Genomic DNA, 26,363 nt, shown 5'->3' on the forward strand with positions numbered 1-26,363 from the left:
GTTGGGCTGGGTTGGGCTGGGCTGGGTTATATTGGGATGGATCTCAAAGCCCATCTCATTCCACCTCCTGCTATGACCAGAGACACCTTCCACTATCCCAGGTTGCTCCAAGCCCTGTGCAACCTGGCCTTGGACACTGCCAGGGATGGAACTGCCACATTATTGAGGGATTTTTCTGAATAAGACCATTAGGAATATGCTTTTTGTCTGTAATAGCTYATTTACTGTTCTGCTGCCAGTCCATCATGGTAACTCTGATGGAAGAATCAATGGAAATCAAAGAGAAAATACCTTTTAAAAGTAAAGTAAAAGATACATGCAAAAAGAAATTATTGAAMTGTGACATGATAACATCCAATTAAGCCTTAATTAAGGTATTTCATTAAAATATTAATAGCMAATCAATACATATTTATTGCCATASTTTCAASACAAGTCAAAATATTAAAATGAGATAAATTGGTGGTTGTGTGTGAAACTGGAATGTGCTGAAGTGATAAATGCTGGCAGCTATAGTTCTGTAGGTTCAGAAGAGGCACTTTTCAATGTCATTTTACTCAGATGCTCTTAATTTCAGTTTATACAGTTGTATTCACTKTGGTAACTCATTCATTCAAAGCTGGGAGATTGATAGGATTTCAAACAGCAAGGAAATGGGTTTTCTGTTCTTAATCTGTGACTCACATGGGTGAGTCTTAAACCTTCTTGTTCTGTACACTTGGAGTAAAAAAAAATCAGATGTTTATTTCACTAACTAAAGGTTGTGGGTTTTTATGTGTTCAGCAAGTTATTATCATTTMATTTAATTTAATTGTTTGAAAATTTGGATGTCAGGGCTTTGAGTTAAAATATATTACTCTCCAAATCCAAATTGACACTAAGTCCTAAGGAAAAATAATAATTAAGTGCATGTCATTCCCCCTTCTCCAGCATTATGAAATGTTATGATGCAGGAATAAGTAGGTAAATACATGTTTATTAGTACARTTGCCTAAATAACCATGTAGTGAAACAAACTGCATGGAATCAAACACGGATTTGTGGCGAGCCAGGCAATCTCCAGGCTGTGCTGTTCCCAACAGGACCGTGGATATAAGCAGTCCCCAAATTAGCTCCCAGTTGTGCCCTGCAATGTCCTAGAAAGCAAAAGGGGGTATTGATTTAATGTGAAGTCAGTCATTAGTTACCAACCCCAAACCGRTGCCTTAAATCATTTTGGTGCAGATATATCAGCTCTGCCTAATGGTGTGAATAAGGATTTCAGAATTACAAGGGAATAGATTTGTTTTACATGGCAAAATGTAATTCCAGAGAAGGAGTGGGACTCATTAGTGGGGGTTTGCTGTGTTAATATTCCTCGTTCAGGAGGCTTGAACTGAGCTGCAGTGAGGAGACAGTGAAATGCTGGCTGAGAATTATGCAATTCCTTCATGGTTAAAGGATTGAGATGTGTTTTCATGGAGTAACAGSTTTGTTTTGATGCTCTCTCCGGGCAGGAGGAAAGCTCAGCGCAGTGCCTGAGCCCCATCACATTCCTCTGGATTTTCTGTGCCACCGAACTTWCGCTGCTGAGCCCGGCATGGAGCAAGTTGTGATGCTGACAGTGGTTGGGATGCAGGCTCTGAAGAGTGCTGGAGAACTCCTCCAGCACATCCTSCTTCCCAGCCTCGAGGATCAGTCTGGGAGTGCAGGTGATCCCAGATCCTGAGAGGGGCTGGGGACCTTGGCCACGAAACTTTGAACTGGGGAGCTCTTTTTAGCATAGCAGGAACATCATGGAAAATGTGGGGACRGGGCCTCAGGAAGAGCAGGTTTCTTTGTTTCCCTGCCTAAAGAGCTGAAGAAATTATCTTGGTTTGTTCTGGGCAAGGCCACATTTCATATCACAAGCAGCTCAAGTGGGCATCATTTGCTTCAGAGAGCACCAAATGAGTTCCAAGAAGTGCTTGGGTTTACGACGGTTTTATGTAACACAGAGCCCTGTGTCCCTCCCTAAGCACTGGGAGGTGAGGCTGGGCTGCACCTGGCACAGGAATTTGGGAGTCCCAGGCTCTGYTGTGTCCAGTGACAGCCCTGGTGAGCAGAACTGGGGCACTGCACATCTTCACGCTCTGCTTCCCCYGCGGGAGCAGCAGCGGTGCCAGCCCCACGCTGGGTGCTCACACATGCATGAAAAGARCTGTCAAGCCCTAGGCAGGACAGACAGTTGATAGAATTTCATGTGCAGGTTTCACTGAAGTGTGATAACACAGGAGGTGTGGGCACAAAGGGTACAAGTCTGCCAGTCTCACACTGTGTTGTATCCCACTCTCCTAAAACTATGTTGAAATATTGCTTGAAATCCTATGAAGTTCTGTTCTGAGATGTGAGCCAACAGAAACTTCAAGCACTCATGGACTGAGCCCTAAATACTTTGCTGCATAGTCAGTAAGAACTTTACCAACCCAACAACATTGAGACTACTTTAGAGACAAGTCATCGTTCTGTTTCRTTTATTACTATGATGAACATTGCTTAAAGTGTTATGAGAGGTGCAAAAGGATCCATAATTATGGATTATGCTGTGCCAAGCCACGCTGTTATCAGTGTACTTTCAGTGATTCCCTTTCAGCTCTCCTCCATTAGCTGTGCTCTCTAATCAAATCATGGCACTTGCTCCCCATGGCTCCCTGTTGATTTCCCAGATAGCCCTTTTATTTTCTTCACTGTAATGTCATTTCTTAGCATTTGCATCTTGTGGGTTTTCCCACTATGTTCCTATATTTGCATTACAGTCCGTTCTGGATGTCATAAAAGTCAAAACAGCTTTGGAACTTGTGTAGGGAAAAAATCAATGTGAAGTCAGAACAAAAAMCATAGTTTCTGTGAATCATGTGCTGTTGTGTGGCACTAATCACATTTCCCTTGACTTGCAGGAGATTCAGGATTTGAGCTGCTAGGCCTGAAGTGGCTGCCCCAYCTCACTCGGTGCCAGGCCAGGGAAATCACCCCTTTTGAGGCTGGGGACACTCACTGGCAGAGGAGCCTGGAGCTGCTGATATCCAGCCCTGTCCTGGTGTGTGCACTCCGGGCCATCGACGCCTTCCAAGCTCTGGGAGCTGCAYTGAAGGGATGGACACAGGGCAGGGACAGGCTGAGCACAGGTGACAGCCTCCCTCAGGCACTGATGGCTTTGACTCCAGAGGTGACATTCAGACAAGCCATCCTCTTCTTCACAGAAGCTGATTTGGTGGCTGGTAAGGCACGATTTTACTGTTTGTGCTAACTTCAGGTATGGGGTGTTGGGGAATTGATTGAACTTGGACAGAGGAGTCCAGGGCTGGGGGTTTCCTCAGGCACGGAAAAAGTGAATAATTTGGGGGTAAATTCTGTGAATGGCTACATCAAGATGAGGTAACGAAACCAGCAGGAGCCAGCTGAGGTCATCCACAAGGTGGCCTGTTAAATTAATGTGGCTGTGCCTGGCCTGGTGCCCTTGCTGATGATCTTGAGGTACCCCATAAGTACTRATTAGATATCAGAGCAATTGGCAGGATCAGTCAATAATATCATGCATTTTATCTCTCTGTATAAAAGAAAATGAAGATCAGAGGCCAAGATCTCTCCCACCTGAGAGCCCCCAATTGTGGTGCCAGACTTCAGGCTTGATGCCTTGTCCTGTGCTCAGGGAGGTGAAGGTGTGACCAATCCTTTAGAGCTGAAGAAAACAGATTTCTTGGGAGTTTTTTTAMATCCTGGAGGAGAATGAAGAGAGGRATGGAGACCTTTGCTGTCAAAAGCTTCTCAGAGTTCAGTGATGTGTGCCAGCATTGATCTTTCAGCATAGTAAATTTGATCGTTTCCTTCTGTAGCAGAAAAYGTATAGCCATGACTCTTCAAACTAAATCACTGTGCAGGCTCTGGGCTTATTGGTATTGGGTRGTTTGGAGCAGCAGACTACAAGCTCCCATTGTTTTCTTTTAATGTGAAATATTGAAAGAAGAACTGGGGCTGCCTGACTCCTCACACCCTGACAGAAACAGTTCTGAGCCTGACAGTTTCTGGCAGGGGGTTGGAACAAGATGGTCCCTTCCAACCCAAGCCATTCTGGGATTTTATGATTACTCAGAAGCAGAGAGAAATCAGAGATTGTGGGAACACCAAGGATCAGCTGAGGGGTAGTGATGCAGTCCCGTAAGAGCGTTCGTGCTTTGAATTTACAGCTCCTCCTTTATCTTTCCTTGGGGAAGAAAAGTCCTTTGTCATCAACACAAACCCAGACACTTGTGTCAAACCCACTGTGCCTGTGTAGTGTGGAGTAACAAACTGGCTTTAGTGAATAGCAAGAAGAAAGATTTGTCTGGGAAAAGATACTGGGTTTAGGCTCCCACCAAGTTGGATTTGCCAGTGAMTTATGTGGGTGTTCTGGGGGAGGCTGGCGAGCAAGAAGAGGGGACTGCAGAAAAGAAGGCATCAGACATCCCAAAGTTGTCTAAAACCATAAGAATTCATGCACTGCAGCCCTTGATTAAAGTTATGTTGAGATGGAAAGGCAGGAGAAGGGGAAAGCTGAGCTGTGAGCTCAGTTTATTGAGGGAGGTTGGCATTGCAGTCCCACCRAAGCCACTGTCAGGAACAAAGGAGCACAGCTCAGGCACGACTTCAGCACCTGCACTATCTCTTTCAAAAGGGAATTCCATTTTTTCCTTGTGTTTTTGTTGTTGTGGGAGGAATGGAGAGGCCTCTGTGCTCGAGAACAGCTCTTCARTATCTTATAGCAGGTCAAATGTCTGCCCTGCTAAATAAAATTACCTTTGTCACCCTCCACCCCCAGGCAGAGAATGTTTCCCATCCTTGAATCCTTAAAAACACCTGTCCTTCCTTTCCCAGATGCAGAACACCGTCCTGCTATGAAATACCTGCCACCACCTGGCAGGAGCTCCAGCACTGAAGGGAAGACTACAGGTAAGCACCTCTTGAAAAAAAAAAAAACAAACAACTAAGTCATTTTAGATCCTAAATAGATTGGAGAAAACTAGATGTCCTCTGTCAGAGCCATTAAAATGGGATTAGAGAGCCTTTGGTTAGACATCCTAATCCCAGGCAATTGGGAAGGAAAGGCCAGCTGGGTCCCACTGGGGTAAGGTGGGAGTATTGTCATTGTTCCTTCTCCCCAGTCCTGAGAATGACCTGCTGAGGGCTGGTGTGGAAAGTCAAGTGGAAGAGTAATTAATGCCAGCTCTTTAGCTGGTGTAGATCCCAAAAATGATGATTTTCATGGTGTTTTAGAGAGGTGAAATGTGTTCATCACCATCGCCCAACAAGAAATCAGAGCAAAATGTGCATTGCCTATGTCTCAGAGGGGATGGTTCTGTGTCTTTTATATTCCAGTGSCACCCAGGTCACCCTGGGACTCACAGATCCTAAACGTTTTATTCAGATAACCCCAGCACTAAGGAAAAAAACTGGTACTGTGAGGTTCAAAAGTTCTGACAAGGCAAGGACCTCAGGGTTTATTCCACCTGCTCTTTGTGCTATTATTGCAACACACATGTGGAAAGAGAAAGAAGAGAAAGAGGTCTTATTAGAAAAAAACAAAGCACTTTGGCTAAATACCTTCCAGATACATGGCCTTGGGAAATAGAAATACATGGATTTTGAACAGTCATAAAGACCCGAATAATGGTAATTTTGACAAACAGGTTTTTGTTTTCTCTACCTTGCATGTCACACTGGCTGAACTTGCCAGTCATTGGAAGAGGAAGGTTTTTACCAATCTGATGCAGGATTTTCCTCTCTGTGCCTCAGATCTACAGAACTTCTCAKTTCACATGTGCCTGAAGTGCCTTAATTTCCCTCACCTCTCCAGGTCACTGCAGGTTTTACATTGGACCGAAGGAAACATTTTTCCATTGGCTTTTGTCCTAAATTCTGACTCACCAGGCTCCTTTCATCCTGCTCTGCTCTCCTGAAAAACCACTGGAGCAGTATTTTTTGGCTGGTTGGGGAATGCCAGGGAGGTTTTATCAGCAGCACTCAGGATCCCCAGCACATCTTTGTTTCTGACAACATCAAAACCAAACACCTGAGCTCTGGGAATGCCAGAAACAAGGCACCATCTGACTTGGCTGTGGAATATTAGGGCACAAATAGGTTTAAAACCAATGTTAGCCACTCCCTGAAATTCCAGAAACAGTAACCAAGATCCTACAGGGTTTAGGACTTGCAGTCCTGTTCAGCCTGTGCTGCTGGGATTACYAGAGAAAGGGGAAGTGTGAACAGGACGTCTGAAATCAATCCATCCATGACCCAAGTAAACCTCTGAAACATTCACTGTAACTTTGGCTGCTTTATGTAGAGCTGATGGCAAAATTCTCAGGTTAGCAGATCTCAGAACACACAGAACTCACTCAGATCTGCTTCTCTTTTTCAGTGGGTGAGAGCTGGAGCTGCCGGGCAGAATCCATGTTTTCCTACCTGCAAGCAGGTGAGAGAATGGCAAATGGAAAAATGTGCTTTGACAAGGACTTGGTGGAGCTGAATCATCTGGATGTGCCAGCCCAKAATTAGCAAAAGGATTATCCCAACATTTTCCTTAGGCTGGAATAGTCKAAGCATGCCAGGAAATGTGGCATCTGTTTGTCTTGGGTTCACACTTAGTTGAAGTTACACACCTATCTGAAGTATTATCTATAAATAGCATCTAAAATAAACTCAATTTTCACAGTTAGGCTATGAAATCAAAACCTATATAGTAATTTTTTTGGGGAGAAAAAAGAAGGAAATGATTGTGAGGAAGTGATCTAAAAATATTACAAAGTGGAAAAATGTAATAAAGCTCAGGAAAACTGGGAAGGGCCCGAACAGCCAGAGCTAGAGATGGGAATCAGGCAGGTGTGAGCGTTGCCAAACAGGTACCTCTGGTAATTCATGCTCAGCAGAGATTGTCCCGTTGGTAATTAGTGGTGGTAATTTTCTCTAATTCTTGTTACTAATAATTACTGAGGAGAAAAGCCAGCTCAGGCTGACGAGGTGTCTTTGACCAAACCAAGCTGGCAAATCCTCCTGAAGTGTCTGCAGCCCCKAAATATGCAGCAGGTAGTGACTCACACAGCAGGAGAACAAGAATATCTGCCCAAAACTGAAGCAGATGGTGAGGGAAACATCTGGAGGCCACGGAGCACTTACRTAACACACASRGCTCAGGTTGCTGAGGTGGAGCCCYGCAGCCTCCTGTGCTTCCAGGCTGTTGCTATGGAACCTTTCTGCTCAGGAATGATGTGAGGAAAACAGCACATCTTTAACATCCCTGCACCACGAGGGTTAAGTTTCCCTGTCAAGTGGGAAGGAAATAATCTYGGTTTTTATTTTTGATCCCGTGTTCCTGTGCCATGAATCCTTGCTTGTCATCTGGAAATAGCAGCATTGAGTTCCAGGTAGCTTTGTTGGTGCTTTGTTGCATTGACACCTGTGTAATTAGTACTGGGGTATAGGAAACAGAAAATGACGTTTTTCGTACCCAAACAGATCGGCTTGGATCAGTTTTAGCAGCCTGTAGGATGTGCCCTGTGCTGGTGCTGATTGATGTGGTTCAGCACCAGCAGCTCCTGGGGCCTCACAGGCTGGTTCTGACACTGCACTGGCCAATAAATCTCCAAAAGACGTTATCAGGATAAAATATTAACCATACTCTTTGTGGAAAGTACTTTAGCACGACTRAAAATTTGAAAATGCTGTCATTTAAAAATGGAATTTATGTATTTTCTGCTGTTWAATCCATTTTCTCTCATCAGACAGCAAAGCTTTTGTGGTCTGGTTTGTTTTCTGCTCCTCAGAGTGCTGCTGCACCTTCCTGGCAGCTCTGCTGGGAGAGCTGTGTCAGAAGCAGAAACATTCCAGTTTTGCTGGAATGTCAATTTTGGTAAACACAACTCAATTCATAATTGGCTTATGACATTAATTGGGACCTGTCAGTATTGTTAGTGCCTCTGTGAAACAGAGCTCTCAGAGACACAGAACACCGGAGTAAGAATTTAATAGCTGCTYGAGGATTACATCACATAATCACCACAGTTCACATGAAAAATGTAAAAGGGAATATTTTATCTCCCTTAAAACATTAATCTAGAATATAAAGGTTTGAGTCTTATCCAACAGAGCTGCCACACAAACTTTTTGGACCTGGAGCAGATTTCCTTGGAGGAGAAACCTCCCAGCCTAGACTGTTTCAGATATATTTTTAAACTGCAAATCCAACAAAGAGAGTCCAAATAAATAAATAAATAATCCTATATGCCCAGGTTTTTATGGATTGTTTGGTTGGRATTTTTGTGAACTTCCTGCCAGGTTTCCGCTGACCCCTATCCCCAGATGCCTTCTCGGGGTTGTAAACAGCCCGGGCTGTGTTTCACCCAGCGCTTTGTTCCAGGGGCACAGGTTCTGTGCACGGTGCTGCTCATCAAACCCGGGCTCTGGAGCCGCAGCCTCCCCGGGATCCTCCGCAATCTTCACCTGGAAAAATTCAGCGTGGTGGGGATGAAACACCTGGACCTGCCCGCGGCCACTGCCTCGGTGCTCCTGCCCGCCGAGGTGCAGCAGGTTGGTGGGGAAGGGATCAGCTCTGGGTAATCCCTTCCTGAAAAGCCCAGCAGCTCCCACCCGGCATTTCGGAGCTGTTGCTGTGTGGAACAATCAGCTCTGTACCTTATCAGCGCTAGGAGAGCTGACATGCTCAGAGCTTCTTTCATCACATGCCATAAAGGGGCAGCTCTGCTTTCTCCCGAGCAAAACTTTGGGGAGGATGTGGCCAATCCAGACTGCCCCAGGATCCACTGAGCTGCTGATGAATCTGTACAGCTCTGCCTCCTTCCCTGCCAAGCAGGTGTCCTGTCCTTCCCCCAGGGCATCCCAGGCAGGGCACATCCATGGAGCACGTGTGCCAGGCTTTATGCCATGTGGGWAAAGCTGGGGAACCCTCCCTGTGCTGTTACCTGAGATTACACTGCAGGCACGGCTGGAACCTGGGAGCCAGTCTGTAAAAATCACTGCAAGGAGAGAAAATTGTCCTTGYTCATGGCTAACAGACAGTAAAAAGGGTTTTTAAATCTTAGGGCATTGTGGGGTTGATTAGCTAAGAATAGATTTTGTTTCTGCTTTTTTATGGCATTAGGAATCTSTTCTTTCCTCAACCTGACCTGCCCTGAGTGTCAGGATATGGTGAAACTCTGGGCATTTGAGAGGAGTTAGATTATTGCTATTTTTTAATTCCCTTGGGGGAAAAAAAAAACCCAACCCTTATATTCAATTGCTTTCCTGAAGACATTTAACAAACTGACTTAAAAAAAAAAAGACCTTTATAATTGATATTAATCTTGAGCTAAATTTGGAAAGTTTGTAACACTGTCTCCTAGAAATTCTTCATAGAGGCTTCCAGAAGAAAACAGGCACATGCCAAGGCAGTGCTCTGAAATAATTAGTACCTTCTGCATGGTAGCAGTGAGCAAAGCCTCTGAATTTTAAATATTTACCCTGGTAAGRGAGATGTAGTGGCCACTAGAGTTGATGGGGATGTGCTTCCTGATGTTATTTAATCACAGAGCTAAATACAAAATGCTTTTTTGATCATCTGAAACAGAAAACATCTTAAAAACCCCAAATATCCTCAGGAAGTAATGCAGATGCATGCAGGATAAATGTGAGGAGAGGTTGTTTCCTGAAAATTTCCTTGGTTTTGGAGTTCTCCAGCACACTGAGCAGCTGTTGAGCATTGATTCAGTTGCCTCGAAGAGCTGGTGACTAATGAGTATAAAAATGACAGACTGGTGGGGTTTTGTTCCTGGGGAAGAAGCAGGATTTGAAGGTGAGCAAGCAAAGGGAATAGGCTGCCTTTGGGGAGGGGGAATGGTTTCTGCTGCCCAGGGGCTCCTGCTCCTTTTTAGAACCCATAGGAATGGCTCTCACTGTGGGGGCTGGGAAAGGATGAGCTCCCAAGATAAGCAGGGAGATTTTGCAAAAGGCTCAGCAGGCTCCAGGGACTGGGCTGTTTGGACAATCCGGTGGGTCAGTGGCTCGGTGGCAGCTGTGGGGGCAGGGCAGGGCTGTTTTTTCCCAGCTGAATTCCATGTACAGCATTTGGATGGGAGGGATATCCATCATCAATCTGCTCCTCAGCTTATAGCACAGTGGGGTGCCCTGCTGGGCTTAACATGAGCCTCTTCACATGGGGGATAATTGCTGATGGTTACCAGGACACAGAACCCCAGCTGGGCCTGGAAGTGACCCCTGGAGCTCATCCAGTCCCACCCCGTGCCAGGACAGGGTCACCTGGAGCACATGGCACAGGGATAGATCCAGGGAGGACTGGGAGACAGGGGAGAGTTCCAGGGCTCTGGCACCCTCCATGGAAGGAAGTTCTCCCTCAGGCTGAGGTAGAACTTGTTGTGTTTCAATWTCTGGCCATTGCTCCTCATCCTGTCACTGGGTACCCCTGGACTGAGCCTGGCACCACCCTCTGACAYCCAYGGGGATATTTRTATGGATTGATGAGATCCATGATGAGATGTCCTCTYGAAGAAGGTGCAGCCAGTGTGTCTGTCCCTTCTCAAAGCTCTGTCCAGGGTTTTTTCTGGCTTTACCTCCATCTCCAGAGACCTCCCTTGCGCTGGGATGTGCTGGGTTGTTGCATGTACACAGTGTTTGAGAGCAAATTTGGGTTTATTCGCTGCCAGCAAGACAACCTCACATCTCCTTTTCCTTTCTAATGTATTATTTACATGCACTTGACAAATATCCTTGGCAGCACAAGCTCAGCTCCGTGATTGCTTTTGCAGCTCCCCCCAGCTCGGAGCRGCCTTTGGAGCACGATAAAACACAACTGCTCCGCTCCTGGCCGAGGTTATCGAATCACAGGAGCCATAACAAGATGTTTGAGCTGCAGCTTAATAACGATTATAAAAAATAAAGGTCATGTAAATAGAGCTGGCATTGTCTCCCCAGCTCTCAGYGTGACCTGSTGGTGTTCAGGCAGTGAGAAGCKCCTGTTCCCGGGGGATTCTGCCCCTGGAAGMTGGATCTCCTTTCAGTGCTTACCCAGCACATCCAGTGCCATGGAGATTGGCACTTTGGGCTTTATTTTTGCAGCGGGGGCTGATCTGGCAGTCGGGGATTACCTGATGTGATTGCCTGCAGTAGCAGCTCACGACCTCAGTAACTCAGCGGTTCCCACAGCCCCGTTTTGAGATTGTTTTGTGATTCCAGCGGGATCGTTCTGCTGCTCCTTAATCCCAGCAGCCCTCCCAAGCCAGCGAGGGGAGGGATGTCCTGTCCTTCTGACATTCCTTCCCCCATCTGGGAGGCTGGAACTCCCTCCCCACCAAATCTCTCCCTGAATGCCAACACAGCTGCTCGGGATCCACAAGGGAGTGGAGATGGAGCTGAGTGTGGCAATGAGGGCAATGAAGGCAATGAGGGCAATGAAGGCAGCGCTGGGCTGGCACAGTCTGGAGTGGCTGTGAGGAGCTGCCAGAAGGAAAGAGTCACCTTGACTCCCTGACACCAATTAGAAACAACATCATCTTCAACCCCAAATCCATGGATTTGCTGAGAAACGACTGAAAGACAGAAGAATTTTATTATTTAGCTCTAAAATCACTGCTTAGAAGCTCTGGAACAAAATGCTTGCCTTTATTCTGGTCTGTTTAACAAAAACTGAATGTTTTCTTTGCAGATGTTTCCAACCTGAATGCATATTGATATGTTTTATCAGTCCTTTTGGAAGTTTTCATTGAAAACATCACTGGTTTTCATTGCCCAAAGAGAAAGCCCATAGAAAAGTGGATTAAATCCGTTTTTTTTTAAGTAACAAAAATTTTCAAGCAGGAAGGGATTATTTCTTATTATACAGAGCTGAATGAATGTCACAATTTCGCAGTACACTATGACAAGCAGAAATTCTTCATCCAAACAGAGCTGTTGTCACCAGAGAGCCCCCGAGTCACACGATGTGACCATGTGCCCATGGGGCAGCAGGGCTGACAAACACCACATCCAATCCCTCAAATACCCCACCAATTTAACCACGGGAGGGGCTTTCTCATAGATCATTCTGCCTCTGMAAATAGAGGGGGGAATATCAGGCTTGAGCCTGCGGTTGTCAATTCCTAACCTACTTCTTAAAGATGCAATTTGGGAGGCAGGCGAGTGGGAGCAGATTTGGGTCAAAGGCAGTGAATGGTTTCACGTGATAGAAAAGCAGAGAGGCCTTGAAGAGTTATCTCCATATTTTTAAATGAAATGATAGGATTTGCTTCTGGAAATGTTTTATCTAGAGAATTGCTATCCTCTGCTGCTTTTAGAAGATTAAAAAATAGAGGAATTAAAACCTCTGTGAATGACGTGATTCAGCTGAATCAAATGGTGTTTTTTTTCCTCTCTTGTTTTTATTTCCTGAAAAACTGGGGGAAAAAAAGCAAATAGCCATGGGTTGATTCTGGCAGGGAGCTGGAAATGCCCTTGTTTTCTAAGCTGGAGAGAACATCCAGCCCTGGCTGCTGCACGGTGGGGTGCAAAGAGGCACAGCTGGATATTCCTGCCATGTTATTCAGATGGAGGGGCAGGAGGAGGCACAGCTGGGTGTTCCTGAGCCCTTGTTCCCATGGAGGGGCAGGAGGAGGCACAGCTGGGTGTTCCTGAGCCCTTGTTCCCATGGAGGGGCAGGAGGAGGCACAGCTGGGTGTTCCTGAGCCCTTGTTCCCATGGAGGGGCAGGAGGAGGCACAGCTGGGTGTTCCTGGCACAGCTGGGTGTTCCTGAGCTCCTGTTCTGATGGAGGGGCAGGAGGAGGCAGAACTGGATGCTGCTGCYGGGTTTTTCASATGGAGGAGCTGGAGGAGGCACAGCTGCAGCTGCTCTGGGYRCCCTGACCTTGTGCTCAGCCCAGRCATYTGCAGAAGCCCGGCTTCCCAAGGTTTTCTGTAACCAAAGCAGCCAGCAGGGCTKGGAGAGTGGTGCCACCCCCCTGCCCCCGGCACTGCTGCCCTTCCCAGGGCTCCCTGTCCCTCTGTCTGTCCCTCTGTGTGTCCCCAGCCCTCAGAACAGCCTCCTCCCCAGCAGTGCAGTGGCTGCTCCGTGTCCTTTCCACTCGTCCCTCCTCAGTGGAATGTCCTGGGGGCTGTGACCTGCCCAGCTCTGCTCAGGAGTGGGCACAGGCTGAGCTGACCACGCTCAGACAAGAARCAAAGATGGAGAGATTTGCTGTGGAGCAAAAGGCATCAGCCAAGGCCGGGAGAACAAACTGATTTCTTGTAGCCCCTGTTCTCACCCTCCAACTTTYAAGCTCTGTAGTCCTGATCCTAACTGGGGTCTAGAATTCACTGTCCAGGAGGAGCTGGGTCTGTTAGGGGGTCCTGYCTGTTGTGAATTCAAAAAGCAAAGCTCTGGTATTTGTGATCCATCATTTTATATCAGCTGTAGAATTAAATGTRGCTCCTCATCCCAGAGCATTTGTGACCCTGCTGCTCTGGCTTGTGTCCGTGTTTCCCCTGATCCAGATGTCCCCCTGAAGGAACAGCCCTGCTGGATGTCACAGGAGCTGCCTGGTGGCTGAGCTCTGGATTTTGGAGCCTTTAGTGCACCAGCAGTGTTAAAGAGGAGAGAAAACAAGGAGCAACAGCAGATTTGCTCACTCACAAAGGAAAGCTGGGATGTTCCCAGTGCTCCCCAGTTGCTYGTGACCAGTTCCATCTGTGCTTTGTCCCCAGGATGCGGCTGCTTTGGAAGCTCACTGTGCCTACCTCACCTCGGGCACTGCCCTCGTGCTGTGCCTGCAGAGACCCAACGCTGTGAAGAAGCTGATGGATCTCCTGGGGCCAGAGGATCCCCAGCTGGCCCAAGCCCTGGACCCACGCCTCTGGAGGGCTCAGTATGGCWCCAGCACAGTCCAGAACGGATTTTATGGTAGGTTTTTGTAAAAGAATAGACCAAAGGCTCAGATATACAAATGGAAAATATGTTATGTACTGTTCCCTCGTGCTTTGGCACTACAGAGCCAGCCTTGGCAGGCAGTGAGGCCATGATTCCCTGGAAAGCTTTCCCTGTGTTCTTGGGGGCTGAGCTGAGTGTGTCTCAAGCGATGAAATACTTTCACAGAAATTATATTCCAAAAGGGTTCTTCCCTAAACAGACAGCCCTAGGTCTGTCTTTATCAGAACAGATTCCCTTTGATCTCTCTCTGCTTGGTCACTCTGTACTTGGAGCTCGGTTATTTTGTAATTGTCCCCAAGAACCCATCTGTCTTCCCTGCTTGTGTGTCCTTCCCTGATGTCTCCACAACCCATTGGCCAATTCCAAGATTTCACAAAGACTCCAAGATCCCGAGTTCCTGTGACATCTCAAAAGCTGATGGCTGGCTGGAGAGAGGGGATCCAAACCTGCTCTGGCTGAGCAAAGCAGGGAAACTCAGCTGTTTTCCACCTGGAGAGGCTTTTTCCATTTGGGACATGGGCAGGGGCACATCCTGGGAATGCTGAACCATCCCAGCTCCTCTGGCAGCAGGGAGGCACTGGGATGTTGCAGTGTGTGGGATGAAGGAWGAGAAGATGGGAAGAATCCCTGGAGAGAGCAGCCTGTGGAGAGCCCAAAGTATTGCCACAGGGAGGGAAGGATGTCATTCCAAAATTCACCAGGAATTAAGCATTSTTAGCTCCCTGCCTGTGTTTTTCTTCCAAGTACTTAAATGAATATGTAAAAATAAAATATAGAAATTAAAAATATTAAAAATATTTTTTAGAGTAATCATTTCTGTCAGCCCAGGTGAGCTGGCAGGCAGTGTGTGCCCTCAGGTCCCTGGAGAACTTTCCTGACAAGATTCAYTGAATTATTTGGCTCTTGCTGTTGTATCTTGGGCTGTGAAAGCCCTCCCTGTTTTCATCCATCTCGAGTGGGCTGCTGAGAGCTGGCAGGGAATGAAGCAGCTRCAGTCTGGGGAGGAGAACCAACCCCTTGGTTAAAGAGCCCTCTTTAATCCTGAGGACTGGAGAGATCTCTCACCATGATCCCACAGGATTTGTGGGAGTGACWGAGGAGCAGGACCTATCTACCCCCMAAAAAAGTTCAGGGCTCTTCAGCCAATTCTTTTCCATTTTCAGCCCCTGCTTCTCTTGCTCTTGATGAATGGATTATGTACCCTGATGGCCCTGAAACTCCTTGTTGTGGCTAAGAATGGGTGATGTATATCCCAAWTTTCAGATGTTTGCTACAGGTGGAGCATGCCCAGCAAAACTCAGTGAAAATATCAAGGGAAGCTGAGTCTCATTCTGGTTTTTGCTGGGAGGGAGCTCACTGTGTTRCAGAGATCCTTCTGATTCCCTTCAGAGCCCTGGGATGGGATCTGCAGTTGCTGCTGAGGTCTGGGCTGAGCACAGAGCTGACCCTGCCCAGTCCCAGTTATAGGGCTGGCTCCCAGAGCCCTCCCTGCACACATCCCAGCAGCAGGGATGCAGCTGGAGCTGACTGATGGATCTGACCCAGCTGACAGCCCTGGAACCATCTATCCCTAGGGAAAGGAGTGTTCCTGACCCTCTGCACCTCCCAGAGCTTGTCCTCCAACACAGGTGAAACATTTACCTGCAAGCCAAGCAGGAAGAGCTTTCCATGAGTAACTGGGCACTATGCAAGACCATCTTCCTTTCCTGGGAGGAATACTGAGCTTTCCTGGTTTTGCTCCAGCTGAGGAAGTGTTTCAGTTAATGCCTGAAGCAGAGCAAACTCTCACTATTTCCTCCCTAAGTGACAGGGGAAATGCAATTTAGCTGGAGTTCCAGGGAGAYTGGTGAACCAAGAAATACAGCTTTGATGCTCTAGGGCTCAGCTGCAGAGGTAACCCTGCATCCTCCCATCTCTTCTGGGGCTCAGCAAGTTGTTGTATTCTTCTTTTTCTTGCATCCAAAGAGCTCTTACAAATGCACCTTTCTCTGTCTTGCACCTCAAGCAAAGTGAGAGAAAAATGCTCATTTTGGGAGCRTTTGTGTTCTCTGTAATGCCCCAAATGACTGAAGCACAGCAGGGTTGGTGTGGAGCTGTGGGAAGGATCCAGCCCAGCTCACACCCTGGTGATTTACACAACCTCAGCATTGTAAACTGCTGCCTCAAGGGCTCTGTCCATCCAATATCCAGAGTTATGGAGCTCAGACAGGGCTGAGTGCTCTCAGGTGGGATCCTTCCAATGGGGAGCCTCCAAGGTGGTCATATTTCACAGGATATTTGTATCCCAGGAGGATGGATCTGGGCCAGCACATTGACAGTCTATCTAAACTCCAGTTAAATGGAAATAGCTTTTCCCTCTCTAATACTTTCCATCCACAAATCTCCAAACATTTGGAGTAATGCTTTATAGCACTATTGCTTTATAGGGAAATATTCWGCTGCTAAGCCTGGAGGGACCTCTCAAGTCACTGAGTTCAGTTAATTCCCTCACAGACAGCCCCATCACGTTTTCCCTTCCATAAGCACCCACCCCAGCTGGATGGATGTCACAGAGCTTTGAGGGCTAAAAATCTCCTTACATTTTCAAACTTAAATATAGCCACGTACAGTTTGTGCCCATTTGTTCCTGTGCCATTATCTGGACTTTATTTTAAGTAGCTCTTTTTACACCTCTGACCTTTCCTACTGAAGTGTTTATCAGAAATCAGATTGTTTCTCAGCTTTGGGTCGTGTTGGGTCAAAGGAGCCAAGGTCTGGTTTAACTCTTCAGATGATTCTCCACTCCTCCAGTCATCCTCATGTCATTTCTCTGACTGTTCCAGTTTCAATTCACCWCTCTTGATCAGAGGTGAACACAAAAATGTCCTTCCATCAGCAATGCCTCGTGCTAATTCTGATTTCCGTGGTCACTCAGAGTTCCCAGCGGATTTGGGACCTGCATTATTGTTACTAAGCACATTTATTTTACTAACCAGTAGCTCTTCCCTTTCAGTAAGAGCAGCCTGGTGTGATCCAGCAGTAAAGGAACAACAACAGGATTTAGAGCTGGAAGTGAAAGGTTTCACAGCCTCCCTAACACGATTCCCTCAGCTCTGCTGTTAGGAAATAGAAGAAGCCTTGTTTACATGYGGAAGCTGCTGAGTGATAGTAGGACAGAATCAAAACACCACGGAGGCAGTGGAACTATTCTAAATATAATGGTTTCAAATGTTTGCTATTACTGTACAGAACAGCTGGCCTTTAAAGCAATTACTGCAGTGAGTTGCACATCATCAATCTCTCCAAAAGATGAGTGTGAGTCTAGAGAATGTTTAATTCATGGCCTGAGAGAATCTTCTCATTGTATTTATCTCTCAGGCTCCAAATCCTATGCAATGGCTGTCCGGGATGTGAAGCTGTTTTTCCCAGAAGGGCTGTGCTGTGCCCAGTGTCAGACAGGGCAGGAGGAAGAGGTAGGAACGTGTCCTTTCCTGAGCTTTGTCCTGCTGTGGGGGAGCAGCCCTGCTATCCCGTGACTTCTCTCCCATTGTGTTTTGGATAATGCTGCTTTGGATGTGCTCTGCAGAATTTGCTCTGTCCTGGGGATGTTCTTCCCACGCTGTGCTCCCTCTATACTGACCCAGGCCCTGCAGAATTTGCTCTATCCTGGGGATGTTMTTCCCACGCTGTGCTCCCTCTGTACTGACCCAGGCAGCGCCTCAGATCTGTCTGTTCAGCAGCCTCTGCTGGAAATCTGGAATGGTCAACATTGCTTAGGAAGCAGGTCATGAGCAGGGAGARCAGCATCACTTTGACTGCTGAGGCACACTTGGGCCAGGAGCTGGTTTTTTACCAGCTTTGTATCATTCAGGGATGGAGATGAGTTGGGGGGGCTGATGACGTGAACAGGGCTGGGATATGCTCAGCCAAGGAATGGAAATGTTTGAGCCTTGCTGTGGCTCTGAGGGGATTCAGCTGAGATGGTCCAAAGAGATCAGCTCTGGAAATGGCCACAYCTGCAATGGGCTTTGGTGATGTGGGTGTGCAGCTCAATGCAGGGCACTGTGACTCTGCTAGCTCCTTCTGGGACAGCAGGGAGCTGCTACACCCTGGTGTGGTGCTGGGAACAGCTGTCAGAATCCTACAGGTCTGAGCTCCTGGCCTTGAAAAGCTGGGAGTGGAGGCCTTAGAACAATRTCTGGACATGGGACCTTGCAGAGGATGATGAGATGCTGCACTGAATTAAGGCTCAATTAAAAGGAAGAATGTTTGCAAGATATTTATTGTGTGCAGACAAGCAGGTGTTTTCTGGGCTGGCAGTCACAGATGTACAGGACAGCAACAAAAGCTTCCCAGCTTGTCTCAATCAATACCTCAGGAGTGTTATCCCTCCTCATAAGGTAATGTGCTCACATGACTGCCTYCTCCCTCCCTCCCTGCCTTACCTCCTGCAGATCTATAACCTGAAACATGACCCCATCCTCAGCCTGGCAGTTGGGAAGCAGCGCAAGATCCTGACCTGTGACCCAGGGAAACATCCCAGTGTCCCGGGCTCCGAGCAGCCAGGCAGCCCTGGTAAGGAAATGTAACTCCTCTTATGGATTGGGACTGCTATTGATTAATTGGACAGCAAGACAAACCATCTGGTGGCAGCAAGATTGGGTATTGATGTCCTTTTAGAAGGGAGAGACAGCTCTGAGCTGCAGGGAACAGCTCCAGGGGAGTGCATCCTTTAACTGTTCACCTGCCAGCACTTCAGGGCTCTAAAGCCAGAGCTGGCCACAGGGGCTGACCTTAACAGCAGCAGCAGCAGAAGCACTGGCACCACAGCTGGTGCCTGAACTCCCCCCCAGGTGTCTGACACAGCCTTGGTGCTTGGTGTCCATGAGAGCCTCCCCTGGAGAGGTGGGAGGGCAGGGCTGGGCGCTGGTGAGCCTTTCTGTTCTGTCCTGTGAGTGGATAAATATCAATCGGTGCAGGGASAGCTGCCGGCAGCGTGGCCAGAGAGCTCTCCTGAGCTGGGCTCTGGGCTCATTCAGCTCCCGCTGCTGCTGAGCAGCTGCCAGCTCCAAATGACTCCCAGCCACCGCGGCTGACTTTGCTTGGGAACGCAGCCTCAGCCAGGCTGACACTTCCCTGCCATGCAGCAGCTCCTCGGGGCCTTTGCTGCTGATTTGCCTTGATAGATGTGTGTAAACACAGCTGGTGCAGGGGCAGGGGATGGCACTGACACGGGGCTTGCTCCCACGCTGGGCTGTTGTGGATTGATCCCAAGCCTTTGTAAACAAGCAGGGACCAGGTAAAGCATCCCTGCGGTGTTCCCTGGGGAATAGAATCACTTAGAACCAGGTCATTGTCATTCCTGTAGCTCCAGTTCTGCTGTGAGGGATGTGGGCAGCTCAGAAAAATGTTCCTGTGCTACACCTGATCACGGCAGCCSTTAATCCCCAGATTGCTGTGGATGGGAGAAGAGCAGGATGAAAATGTGAYAGGATCACAGATCAGCCCTGCCTGACATGGGACTTTGGAGGGGGGCATTGGTCCCACACCAGCAGGTGCAGAAATGCAAGGAGGGGGTGGTAAAACAAATCCTCTGCCCTTGGTGGGAACACCAAATCACTTTTGTGCAGGGGGTCTCTGAAGGAGGATTTTCCCCAATGTTATTTGAAGGGGTGTTTTCCCCATCATCTCAATGAAAATGGGAAAGGAGCAGGCCTGTAGCACATGTCTGCTATGACTACATTGCTTGATTTTTAGAAGAGATTCCATAAAATAAAATAATAAAATGGCTTGTTCTGGAGAGAGYACAGGTATTCTGCAGGCTTTGCACAGCTCAGCGTCAGGAGCTAATCTCAAAATACATGCCCCTAATTTCCTGCTGCATGAGGATATCTCAGCTTTGAAGATGCCTGAGCAGAGCGAAAAGGAAAGYAGTGTACAGCCCTGATGTGTTTGTGTCTCAGGAAATGTATTTCAAAGAGTTACTGCCCTGGAAAAGCAAGTCCACGTGATCTCYGAACTGTCAGGCACGATCTCGTAAGTGCCTCCAGCAAAGCAGACACATCACTCACGTTCTGGGCTCTTCTTGGACACTAGAGGAAGCTCTTGCACACGAGGAAACCTCCTTCCAGCGAATAATTATCACAAAGCTGCTGCCTAATGGACAGACAGATTTATCATGAGGAAAATATGAAATACATTAAGCCTCGCGTATGCTGAGCAGAATTACATTTGGGATTATAAAAGCAGCTGGATTAGCAGCTTCCTCTGCTTGGAAAAAATGAAAATGGAATCGTGTCTCCTGTAGCAAACCAGCAGTTGTCCTTGTCTGACTCCTGAAATGGGGTCACTCCTGCTGCCTTGTGATCTCCAGACAGGGACACAAAGGCATGCAGCAGCTCGGGATGAGATCCCARAGCGCATCCCAACACCGCGGTGCCTCCGACTGCCACGGATGCTGCTGTGCCAGGGCAGAGCCACTGGGAGGGTCAGAGTTGCTGGGGGGAGACACCAAATGAGTGTTTTGCTCTTTTGCCACCAGGTCAGCCTTTGCTGGAGAAGCTGTGCCACCCCACCTGCCTGGTGCTGCCCGGGATRATCCTGCGGGGCTCGGAGCCGCCGCCGTACGTGGCGCTGCTGGAGGAGCTGGTGGGCAGCGGCTTGGCGGTGACCGGRGCTCGCCTGGCCGTGCTGGACTCACCCCAGGCTCTCTGCATCTCACAGCTGCTCAGCAGGGCCAAGGGCAGTGTTGCAGCAAAGGTAAGGAGCAGCTGGAGCGGGACTTTGCTTCCTTGGCACAAAAAAAGAACATTTGATGCCTGGCTCTGACGTGCTGCCCTGAGCAAACGGGCTTTGGTGGCACTGCTGCAGCACTGCCCCTGAGCCCTGGCAGCTCTGTGAGTAATGTGGGCACTGGGGGCACTTCCACAGGGTGTTCCTGCATCCCTGGGAGCCATCAATACCATCCTGTGTGAATGTGGCCCTCATGGGAACAGCCATCCAGTGTTCATTTATGGGATGTTTTATTCCAGTCACCCATCAGTGCTCTGTTCTCCATGTTCTGCTGTTGTCTCCTGTCTTGTTTCTCTATAAATACAGTTTCTATTTCCCTGTCTGTAATCACACCCCGTTACTCCTCCTCTACAACCCTTTCACTATGCCCTGAAACCCAGAGATTTCCCACCTGCAGAGCTGCCTCCAGCTCTGGGGTTCCCAGCACAGGAAGGATGTGGAGCTGCTGGAGTGACTCCAGAGGAGGCACCAGGATKATCAGAGGGATGGAGCAGCTCTGCTGGGAGGAAAGGCTGARGGAATTGGGATTGTTCAGTCGGGAGAAGAAAAGGCTTTGGGGTGACCTCATTGTGGCCTTGCAGGGCCTGAAGGAGCTACAAGAAAGATGGACAGAGAGGCAGTTTACAAGGGATGGAGGGACAGGACACAGGGAATGGCTTCCTACTGCCAGAGGGCAGGGATGGATGGGATATTGGGAAGGAATTGTTCCCTGGGAGGGCGGGCAGGCCCTGGCACAGGGTGCCCAGAGAAGCTGTGGCTGCYCCTGGATCCCTGGCAGTGYCCAAGGCCAGGYTGGACRGGGMTTGGAGCAGCCTGGGACAGTGGAAGSTGTCCCTGTCCATGGCAGGGGTGGGATGGGATGGACTTTGAGCTCCCTTCCAGCCCAAAGSAGTCTGTGGCTCTCAGAGGGTGCTGGCAGCTCGAGGTGCAGCCCAGCCTGGGCTTTGGGCACAGTTGTGCTGCTGGGCTGAGCTGACACCGCTCCACAGCAGCAGAATACCATAGACCCAGGCTGTTCCTCTTGCTGCAGGAGAAGCTCACCAGGTCAGGAGCCTTGCCTGGGCAAAGCTGGAAGGTGGAATGTGCAGGAAATGCTGTCAGCATCAGACAGTAACCAAGGGGGGATGGTAATTACAGTGGCAGTAGCRAAGCAGCAATCACCCGAGGGCTGCCAGACCACACAGAGCCCTTCACAAAACACAAACATTGGGGCTTGCAGCTCCCAGGTGTGAGTCTGGGGTGTTATCTGGAACAGGAGCAGGTAAGATCTTTCCAGGTTGTGCTGTTTTAAACTGACAGCATCCCTTTGAAGTGCATCTGGATGGAACAGCAATTACATCCCGCARCCAATTAGTGTAAACACGGCTTGCCTGTCCCCTGAGCACCCCGAGGAGCCATCCCTGTGCTCAGGGAACGTGCACAGCTCTCTAGGAAGGACARATCAGCGTGGGGGGAGCAGAGCCATCCCTCCCTGCTCCTGTGACAGATAATGGCCCTGGGCAGAGCTGGCGTGTTTCCAGCAGGATCTGCTCAGCTGAGCCAAAGGTGAACGTTGCAGCCTTTGCTTTCCCTGGCTGSAAGGGAGATGGGCTGCTGCAGCTGAGGGTTTCTGCCACAATCTCTCAATATTTACCTGGCTTGGCATTGCTGCTTCCAGCAGATGTAGGGACTCAGTAACACATCCAGCTAAGCTGCTGGTTTTCCCAGGAGAGGGGAGCAGGAATACTGCTGGGCTCTGGGGATAACAGCAGCTCTGGCACRGCACTGGCCCAGTTTGGAAGAATCTGTGGCTTTGTGGCTGCTGTCCCTCACCCACCAGCCAGGCTTGCAGATCTGTTCAAAGCTCTGTGTCTCCCTGTCTTGCAGTGCTCCCTGCTGAAGGACGGGCTGTGCCTGGTGCTGGCAGGGGACAGYGCTGTCACCTCCCTGGGCTCTCTGCTGGACAGGTAAGGGGGAGTTCCTGCTCTGGGGGGCTCCTCTCTGCTCTGTACCCTGCTGAGGGCAGCTGTCCCCCAAAGGCAGCCTGTCCTTCACATTGCCTGGTTAACGGGTCAGGCACGGGGGCAGGGGATGAGTAAGGTTGGAAAAGATCAAGTCCAGCAGCACCAGCACGTTCACCATTAAACCAGGCCCTCAGGTGCCACTTCCACATGGTTTTTTAACAATTCTACGGATGGGGACTCCACCGTGGGCCAGTGCCAGTGTCTGCCCTTCACCCTTTCCATGAAGGAATTTTCCCAATATCCAACCTAAACCTCCCCTGGCCCAGCCTGAGGCCGTTCCCTCTCCTCCTGTCCCTGTTCCCTGGAGTAGAGCCCGAGCCCCCCGGCTGCCCCCTCCTGTCAGGGAGTTGTTCAGAGCCACAAGGTCCCCCCAGAGCCTCCTTTGCTCCAGGCTGAGCCCCTTTCCCAGCTCCCTCAGCCACTCCTGGGGCTCCAGACCCTTCCCCAGCTCAGTTCCCTTCTCTGGACACGCTTCAGCCCCTCAATGTCTGTCTTCTCATGAGCAGCCCAACACCTGAGAGTGTCCCCCAGTTTCCAAGTCATGGATCCTCCACTAGGACCTTTAAATACAGAGCTGTGTTCTTTGTTGAGGCAGTGCAGTGTCCATGAGCCTTGGCAGCATGAGTACAGGGAATTCTCTGAAATAAGGACTCACATGGGGAATAGWCCTGCTGAATCAATAAAATTCCTAGGAGAAATATCTTAGCAGATTTTATGTTTGCTGTGAAAAAAAAATCAAAACAAAACCAAAAAAAAACCCAAACCTTAAAATAAACACTGGAGAGCAAAATCAAAAATTAGCCTGTTAAATAAATCACCAGAAACGCTGGCTAGAGGATGCATAAGCCCGGAAAAACAAACAGAACCCCTCTGCAGGGACTGATTAGTGAAACGGAGTGATTAGCAGGGCAATTAACCCTGTGTTCCCCAGAGGGAAGGGCTCCCTGCACGGGGCTGGTTTTTGGCAGGGGGATGTGCAGCTCTCGCATATGGCTCCTCTGGCACGGGAGCCCCAAGCCTGATTTGTGCCACATTCCAGGGGGAGCAGCTCGGCAGCCACGCCAAAAACACTGTCCTGCCTTTGGCTGGAGCCTCTGCAGGAGGGGCTGCAGTGGGACAGGAGTCAGGGATTGATTCAGGGATGCTGGAGTCTGCAGGCGCTGGGGGATCAAAGCTGAACATCCACGTTGCTGCAMTGAGGACTTCTCACACTTTGATGAAATGTTACAGGGCCACACCTGGGAGGATGAGTTGGAACAAATTTCGTTGGTAACCTTTCAAAAATGTTTTTAAGCTAATGGCAGCATTTTTTTGCTCCCATTCATCTGGAATCACACCCTARGGAGCCACATCCCAAACCTTCCACWCTGCAAGGGGARGAAWGGAGYGAGTTACCCAAGAACTTTGTGGTGAGAATTGTCCCACTCTTTCCCTGGTTTACAAGAGGAAAAAAAGTGAGCTTTGGAGAACTGGAGATAATTCTGTGAGAGGCAGTCAACATCCCCCCACTTCTTCATTTCCTCCAGACTTTCCTCATCGCAGTCAGGGGTGCTGCTTAACAGGCTCAGCTGCAGCTCAGCCCTTCCTTCCCTGTGGGCTTGATGTGTTCCCAGTGCCAAATCCTCCAGGGACACCTCGGTGCCTTCTCCTGCTCTTCACAGAGCTGAGGGGCTGAGAGAAGAGTGGGTAGGAACAGSTCCATTCTCTGCACTTTCACCCCTCACCCTGCTCTGCACCAAGGATGAACTTCTGTGCTGAACTGCAAAATACCTGTGCATGAATGATGGGGGTCAGGGGGCACTTCCAAAGGGCAGGATCCACCCCAACAGCGAGATCTACCCTTAAACAGCAGGATCCGGCCCTAAACAGCAGCATCCATCCAAAAGAGCGGTATTCACCCCAAACAGCAGGATCCACCCCAAACAGCAGGATCCACCCCAAAAGGCAGGATCCAGTCCTAAACAGGAGGATCCACCCCAAAAGGCAGGATCCACCCCAAACAGCAGGATCCACTCTGCCTCTCCCCTCAGTGCCAGAATCAGTGAACACTAAACCGTTTCAAGCCAGCTCTACAAAGAAAAAAAAAAAAAGAAAAAACACAACTCAATTTTTGCCTTGGTGATGGAAAATGCCTGTGGAAGGGAGAGGCAGCAAGGTGTGCCCGAGGGCGGGAGGAGGGAGGGCTCGGRTCCTCTGGGAGATGAGGAGCTCATGCCCTGATTGTCTCCCAAGCCACCGAACTGTTTGAAATCAGCCTGACTTCACCGGTGCCTCCCAAGGACACTTCATGCCMAGACATCTTCAATTTYAATAACACCAGGGGTTAATTACTCYTCCAGCTCCATCAGCCCTTCCTGTCGCCGATAAATCACCGGATATTTATCTCACTCTCTCTGCCAGGGCCCRGGATTCCAATACCTGCCCAGTTCCCTGCATTTTTCACTGCACTGCTGAAGCCTCACCGCGATGAAGGGATTRTTTTCCAGCCCTGGCACTCGAGTTGCAGCTGAGCCACATTTCTGCGGCTTTGTGCCACGGGGAGGGCCGTTCCCATCTGTATGGAAGGCTGGCAGTGATGTCAGAGATGGGCTGGGATAAGSAGAAATCAGGTGTTGAGAGAACAATGTGGGCTCTGCCGGTGGAGCTGCTCCTGGTCCTGAGCCTGTTAAAGCTTTCCCGAGCTAGCTCTGCCCATGGCACAGCAAGGAGAGACATTTGGGGCATTTGGGGACAGCCCCACACCCTCCTTGCCGTGGTTGTTCAGCAGCAGGGCCCACTCTGAACATCCAGGGCATTATTTGTGCACCAAAACTCACAGAGCACAGAGAAAAGGACACAAAGAATGCAGGTGTGGGCGCTAAAGCAGCCAGGATTTGGGGTGCCTGCCAAAAGTGGAGCCAAGCAGGAATCTGGGAGAGGCTGGGAGCTCATAGGGAAGGGTTTGGGAGAGCTGAGGGAGCAGGGGGGACCCGGGAGAGGGAAGTGACCCCATCCTATCCCCAGCCAAGGGACAACAGTGTGGGACTCGCCTTGCTTGTCCTGTCAGCATCCGGCTGCCTGGGTAGCTGGACAGAAAGCATCTGAATTTTCCCTGTCAGAACTTGTTTTCACAGCCCCATTTCCTGGCTGCAGGGTGGCACAGGCAAGAATTTACAGCACCACATTCAAAGCAACTCCTGGAAGGAAGGCATGCTCTGCTTTTCATGCATGACAAACCAGATTTAGCTGCCTTCWGAGGTGATGCCGATTCCACAGTGATTACTCCTTTATGGTTTCAGCATTTAAAAAGCACTTTGAGATTGTCAAGGCCTGTGTCGTGCACAGATTTAACAGCTCACCTGCTTAACTCGGCTCAGTTTGGCTGAAGCACCCCCAAAACTGAGCTGCGGCAGGAGAAAAGCAGAGTTCAGGGCAGGATTTGTGCATTCCTGCCTCTGAACGAGGTGCTGCSATCAGAACAGAAGCCAAGTGCTCCGGAGCTTAGCTGGATGTTTTTCTCTCGGGTGAAACATTCTTACCAAGTGTTAATTGCTGTTTGCAGGGAGAGATGTTATCCCTACAGGCGCTCATCCCGGGGAGCTTTGGAGGATAGAAGGTGTAGAAACTTAAAAAAAAAAAAAAAAAAAAAAAA

The 26,363-nt window shown here is 49.1% G+C and overlaps 1 protein-coding gene across 1 annotated transcript in view; it reads left to right on the forward strand.

Annotated features, from left to right (window-relative positions):
- The window catches only part of DNAAF8 (dynein axonemal assembly factor 8), an 84,447-nt gene that overhangs the window by 56,542 nt on the left and 1,542 nt on the right, over window positions 1–26,363 (forward strand). The window contains exons 21-30 of the mRNA XM_057372341.1: window positions 1,497–1,691; window positions 2,916–3,236; window positions 4,870–4,944; window positions 6,413–6,466; window positions 8,408–8,577; window positions 13,736–13,931; window positions 17,316–17,410; window positions 18,392–18,512; window positions 20,479–20,696; window positions 22,596–22,675. Of these exons, the coding sequence (XP_057228324.1) occupies window positions 1,497–1,691; window positions 2,916–3,236; window positions 4,870–4,944; window positions 6,413–6,466; window positions 8,408–8,577; window positions 13,736–13,931; window positions 17,316–17,410; window positions 18,392–18,512; window positions 20,479–20,696; window positions 22,596–22,675 (1,525 nt within the window). The remainder of the gene's footprint in view (window positions 1–1,496; window positions 1,692–2,915; window positions 3,237–4,869; window positions 4,945–6,412; window positions 6,467–8,407; window positions 8,578–13,735; window positions 13,932–17,315; window positions 17,411–18,391; window positions 18,513–20,478; window positions 20,697–22,595; window positions 22,676–26,363) is intronic.

This window comes from Malurus melanocephalus, unplaced genomic scaffold (assembly GCF_030028575.1).
Source record: "Malurus melanocephalus ecotype Western Australia unplaced genomic scaffold, MMel_1.1 scaffold_170, whole genome shotgun sequence".
NCBI lineage: Eukaryota > Metazoa > Chordata > Aves > Passeriformes > Maluridae > Malurus > Malurus melanocephalus.